Genomic DNA, 6,014 nt, shown 5'->3' with positions numbered 1-6,014 from the left:
TTTTTGCAATACATAAAGATAGGCTACAGATTTGGGTGGGAAGAGAGATGTCCTTAAAGCAGCATTCTTTCATCTGCAATCTTGGCAAATTAAGTCCCCCAGAATTCCCAGACAGCACGGTCAGGCACAGGAGATAAAGAAGCCTTCTCTCCATCTCATTCTGATATTTGTCTGCCAGGAACAAATTATAACTAATTATATATTAGCTCTGACATTTAGAAGGTTAAAGAGTACGTTCACCTTATGGCTTAAATGCATTGGGGCAAGTAGAAAAAAGTGGATAAATTCAGAGCACTAAGTAACTTCCAACTCCACTATAAATACCGGCAGGAGTTTCTTAAGGGGCAAGACAATAGGAGCTAATCCCATCTTGAGTTTATTCTTTGTGGAATGCAGGCGTGTGTTTATTCCTTCACTTGTGTAGTTTTCAGCAGCCCCCCCCCCCCCCGTATGCCTTTTTTAAACAATGAAAGGACAAAATTCATTCTAAAAGGTTGTGCCATATATTATGGAAAGCAGGGACGAAAGAGCACCTCTTCAAAACTTCAGCTTCCAGCTGCAGCCTCCACTAGTCTTGCATGGAAGCTTGATGCTTGCCTACTTTTCAATGGTACAGGCTGTCCTTCAGGACCCAAGCATTCACTGAGTAATGACCAGTAAAGAGCTCATTTAAGTGACTTTATTAAGCAGGAAGGGTAAAACCCCAACCCACTTTTTACATTAACTCAACCCTGCACTATACCCCCAGACACCTACATGACACTCAGTCAGCCACCAGAGACCAGAATAAAGTTGAACAAGACTGAATCAGGCTGAAGCATCCAAGCTGAATGGCACTGGCTCCCCCACATCTGCCTTGCAAGCAACCTCTACCCCAGAGGAATAAAGGTTGGGTGACAAAGGATGGTCAACCATCAAGGGCTACTTGCATTCTGTGCCCAGGCCTCCTCTGCCTCTTGAAAGGGCCACGTACCTTGCCTACAGCCTCGGAAGCAGGCAGGCAGGCAGGGTTTGGGGAAAGGAGGAAAGAAAAAAAGACAGAACCCGCTCCTCCCTGAAGTGGTTGGAGAGTTTCTTTTGGCAGCTCAACTCAGGGTACACAGAGACCTGCTCTATGACTACAGCAACCGCCGGCTTCTCAATGTGTAAATGGTAGCCGCTGCTGGAAAGGTATCCCATTAACAGCTCTTTCTCAGCTGTATACCAAATAGCCCTTATGAATAAGGGAGCAGACAAAGGGGAGAAGACATCAATGGAAAAAGGAATGAACATACACACCTTGCTCTGTACTACCTCCACCATGCCAACTTCATGTACAAATTCACCCTACCCGATGTTCCAAATTTGTTCCTTTTTATATACAAATAATTGAAAAATCATTAAATAGTTCATATATATATATATATGTATATGTATATATATATATGTATGTATAGTATGTATAAATATAAACAGGGAGACCCAGGAAATGAAAAAACCAACATAGAATCTTCCCAGGCAAACGGGAGTCTGAAAAAAAGACTCTTCCTTCTGGCTGCACATTAACATTCAGGTAGTGGTTGGAGGCAAGGAGCAAACCCTGATTTAGGGCAGTGTTACTATGGCAACTCTTGAGATTCTAGCTTATGGGATTTGCAGGTTATGCAGAACCTAGTCTTCCAACACCGCACCATCCCACAACCCAAAGCAGCCAATAGTAGTCTCATCTTCAAAGCAGGCACCAGAAGTATTTCCCAGATGGCTCTGATCCAGCCAGAGATAGTGCTGGCCCAGGACTAGATTCTCAGACCCATGCTAACAGCCTCATCAACTCAAGCCATCCATCACAGAAGGCCAGCTGTTAGAGCTCATGAGTCCAAGTCCAGGCAGAGGGTAAGAGAAACACCAAGTTCTTCAGGTCACAGCTCTTTCGGTGTGGTTGGCTTCTTGGGGGTGCCTGGCTTCTTGGTCTGCCAGAGGTGACCTTGGATAGTGAAAGCATCCACACTCATGGACATGGTCTTACTGGGAATCTGAGTGAAACGCTTGCGGTCAGAGCTATACTTGTAGATGCCTTCAATCATGGGCAAGGTAATGGTGCGGGGACCATAGCCTGCTAAACGCGTCAATTCATCTGTTTCCCCAGACAGTGTGTAGAGTGCCCGGAACTGGCAACTTGAATCACGGAAGAGAATGAGGAAGTGATTAGCTTTACTCTTTTCAATTTCCTAAAATTGAGAGAAAAGAAAAATATGTAATCAGAGATTAGATAAGGCCAGGGTATAAAACACAAGACAATTCCTAAGAAACTACTGAAGAACCAGAAGGTACCATTCTAAATTATGGATACTCACCAAATCAAATTAGGACAGCAATGCTAAACCCTTTATTTTCTTCTTCCCACAAAGAGGAAAGACTGACCTTGTTTTATACTGTAGTATCAACTTCTTGTACCCATTAAGAGGGCTCCACAACTTTTCAATAGTAAAGCTCAGCCATTTACATTTCTTAATGATTGGACTGCTTGCATTTCTCCCTTTTATGTCACAGCTAAAGAATGCAACAAGAGCTTTGTGTTTTATTCTGTAACTGGGGTAAACAATTTAGGGCTCTTCAGATGTTTCATGCTGTTAGCATGATCAGCGGCCAGAGTAGGGGAACCGTAGTCCAAAATCTCTAGAGATTATCAAGTTGCCTACCCATACCATAATAATAGATCTCAATAGTGCAGGCAGTGTAATTTTAAGAACATCAGAAGGAAAATCTGCTTATGTACAGGAAGCATCCAGCCTTGCTAAGTGAAACCAATACATACATACATACATACATACATACATACATACACACACACACACACACACATACATACAGGTAGTACTTGGTTAATTATGGTAACTGGAACCAGAATTTCTGTTGCTAAGCTATGTGGCCATCATGTGTGATGTCATGTGACTGCATCACTTAGCGATGGTAATCCCAGCAGTCCCATTGCTGTCGTTAAGTGAGGTTCACAGGTCGTTAAACAAGGACCTCCTTGCAACCCTCTGCCAGCTTCCTACAACCAAAGTCAGTGGGGAAGCCAGCAGGAAGTTGCAAGTTCCAGGTGGTTTGCAAGCAGGCCAGAAGGCAGGGAAGTGGCTGCTGCCAGGTGGGGGAACAGTGCGCAAGGGGCCGGTGAGCGCAAGTGCAGCGAGGTTTGCGATGGCTGCTGCTGGGTGGGGGAAGGTGTGGAAGGGGCTGCTGCTGGACAGGAATGACTTACTTGAGCAACTTGTGACCTTCCCTGCTGGCTTCCCCATTGACTTTGCTTGTGGGAAGTTGGCAGGGAAGGTCGCAAATGGCAATTGTGACTGTGGGACGCTGCAATCATCTAAGTGCATGGTGGTTGCCAAACACCCAGATCATGATCATGTGACGGTGGGAGTGCTGGGACACCCAGAACTTCAAGGACTGTTGTAAGTACCTCTTGTTCAGCATTGTCATAATTTAAAATGGTCGCTGAATGAGTGGTCATTAACTGAGGACTACCTGTAGCTCCAAAGCTATTGAGACAGGAGCTGCAGCCACCACTGTTCCCACTTTTTTTAGGCAAATCTTACCCTCAGCTTTGATACCAACACCTGCATGCTGTTCTCACTTTGAGAAAGATAAGGACTGTATGTTTTCCATGGCTCATATCCACCATGTCTCAACTTACCTCCAAGATACGGTTCTTCTGGGGTTCATTGACCTTGCCAGCGAGGCAGCAGTGAGACAGTGCATTATGGATAATGTATTTATTGGACTTGGCACTGGGCTCCTTGTACAGCTTGGGCCCTGCAGAAATACAGTGAGATTAGCACACAGAAGGTAGGCTATATTTCTCCCAGTCTGAAGGAAAGCAGGCCAAAAAGAGGCATTTATAAACACTTTGCACTGAAAGAAGATGGGGCTGGAAGGGCCTTAAGCATAGGCAAGGCCAGTTCAAGATGGGACACTTGGAAATGTGTGGTCTAGCGAACCACTCTCTGCCATGTCAGGAGAGGAAAGCTGCTATCTGTGATAGCAGAGGTTTACCAGTATATTCTGGAATGGAAGCTGGTGAGGACGCAGTCGATGCATTTTCCCAGTCACGTTCCCGGTTCTGATTTGGCAACAACCGACTAGGAGACATTGGCCCAGAAGGTGATGCAGCTCTGGGGAACAGATAAACAATTTAACCCTGGATTTAAGAAAACTGCAATCATTTTTACACAAACACGTTTCCTTGGATATGGGTCCAGATCTAAACCCTCCTCACCCACCTAGGACAACCTGTCAGAGATATAGAGAAGCAATGCACACTCACCGAGAAGCTCTCTTGATGAAGAGGGAGTTGCTAGGATCATTGGCCACCGTTGAAAGGGAGAGAGTTGACTGGGAGTATACTTTGCTGAGTTTGGAGCCTAAGAAAAACAGATACCAATAGGAGCTGGCACAACACCCTCTCATTTACAGAGGCAAAGCTAAGAAAGAAGCCCATTCATTTATTTTAAGAGTTCAGCAGACCTTGACTTTTCTTGCCAAAAAAAAAAATCACTGAAGCAGCTTCCAAAGATACTGAGTCAAAACTAGCAACCACATACAATTAAGGAGTTAAAGAATCAAATGCTTGCTTTAAGAGAAATACCTTCCATTGTCAGCAGAGCCCAGCTGACTGCTTCCTAGCACCTCTACAAAAAAAAGCACTTATGTGTGTTGTGATGATGGCAGACCTACCTGCAAATCTCATTTTAAAGGATGGCAGTTTCACATGTCAGAAAATCCCTCAAGCAGCCTGATCTAAGTCACTGAGGATTTTAAAATGATAACCAGCACTGCATCCAGAAACAAGTTAGACACCACTGTAGCTAATACACTAATGGCAAGCATGATTCCAGAACAGAGAATAGAGCCAAGTATTATCAGATGGATAAAAACCCACTCTCCTTCCCCAGACTATTTTTCCAGAATGTTAATGCAAGTGTTGAAAATTGTCTGACAATCTGTGTTTAGAAATTATATTAATCTCCACTACCCTTGAGACCACCAGCCATCTACCCTGCAGTTAAAACAAGCCCAAAACATGCCCAATTCAGTTAGCAGGACCAGATATCAATGAAAACAGTTTGGTGAAAGTAATGAAATCCAGAGCTGTACTTATTCTAGGGGACTTGGCATGAACATTAACCAGCACCAATCGTCTGGGAGTCTCTAAAGCCACATTACAGATCAACCTAGCCAGTTCAGGCAGAGCGAGAACCAACCAAATCGTCAACCTTCAATAATAAACACTCATCCCAGGGACTCAGGGATAGGCATACAGACAGATGATGGCATCATGATACAGCAACATAATCACAGCCTTTGAAACTCCCTTCTCCACACTCCAGAAAACCCTTCAGAACCCTCTCAATTCTCCAGAGAAACCACAGCCTTAGTTACAGACTTTTCCCTGCCTTGCCTGAATTTGACTGTTTTTCCTCTTCCTCCCACCTGCCATAACTCTTACCAAGGAGCCCTTTGACAGGGCTACGGGCAAGGGCAGAATCATCACAAAAGACTGTTTTGGGCCGTCCCTTCTTTAGGGCACGAACTGTTGTAGGCTTCTGACGCAGCACTTTATCTAAATCTTCCATCAACTTGAGCTGATGACGCCGCAGGTATTCTTGGCGAGTGAAATCACCACGCCTTGGTCCAACTTCCTCCTCTACTCGAGCCCGCTCATCTGCTTGAAGTCTGGAAAAAATGTAGTCAGAATTCCACAAGGGATATGAATCAATTGGAAATCCATCTAACTCAGGCCAAAAATATTTTTTCTTGGTGTGTACTAATGCAAGAATTGTCAGTATATTAAAAAAAGTTGTTTTCAAACTACATCTGCAAATCTAAAAAAAAAATAATAATCCTGGATTCATCAATAAAACAGTGAGAGAAAGAAGCAAGGAAGCATTTGTCACATTTTTAGTTCTTGAAGAGACCTGGCCAGTTCCCCATATAGACAGAGTCTATACACAAGGATTTACTCCAGGATCCTT

At 44.1% G+C, this 6,014-nt stretch overlaps 1 protein-coding gene across 5 annotated transcripts in view; it reads right to left on the bottom strand.

The window, feature by feature from the left end:
* Positions 1 to 664: 664 nt before the first annotated feature.
* Positions 665 to 6,014, bottom strand: part of CAMSAP3 (calmodulin regulated spectrin associated protein family member 3) — a 44,468-nt gene continuing 39,118 nt past the window's right edge. For all 5 annotated transcript variants that reach the window (XM_088133524.1, XM_088133523.1, XM_088133525.1 and 2 more), the window contains 5 exons: positions 5,489 to 5,715; positions 4,307 to 4,403; positions 4,036 to 4,154; positions 3,677 to 3,795; positions 665 to 2,207 (listed from right to left, as the gene is read on the bottom strand). In XM_088133524.1, coding sequence (XP_087989650.1) covers positions 1,899 to 2,207; positions 3,677 to 3,795; positions 4,036 to 4,154; positions 4,307 to 4,403; positions 5,489 to 5,715 — 871 coding nt within the window. In that variant the 3' untranslated portion in view covers positions 665 to 1,898. The remainder of the gene's footprint in view (positions 2,208 to 3,676; positions 3,796 to 4,035; positions 4,155 to 4,306; positions 4,404 to 5,488; positions 5,716 to 6,014) is intronic.

This window comes from Python bivittatus, unplaced genomic scaffold (assembly GCF_059951505.1).
Source record: "Python bivittatus isolate LINGU-HERP-01145 unplaced genomic scaffold, Pbiv_v1 ctg000080_np1212, whole genome shotgun sequence".
NCBI classification, from domain to species: Eukaryota; Metazoa; Chordata; class Lepidosauria; order Squamata; family Pythonidae; genus Python; species Python bivittatus.
The sequence above is the reverse complement of the archived record's forward strand: the minus strand, read 5'-3'. Positions and strand labels throughout refer to the sequence as shown.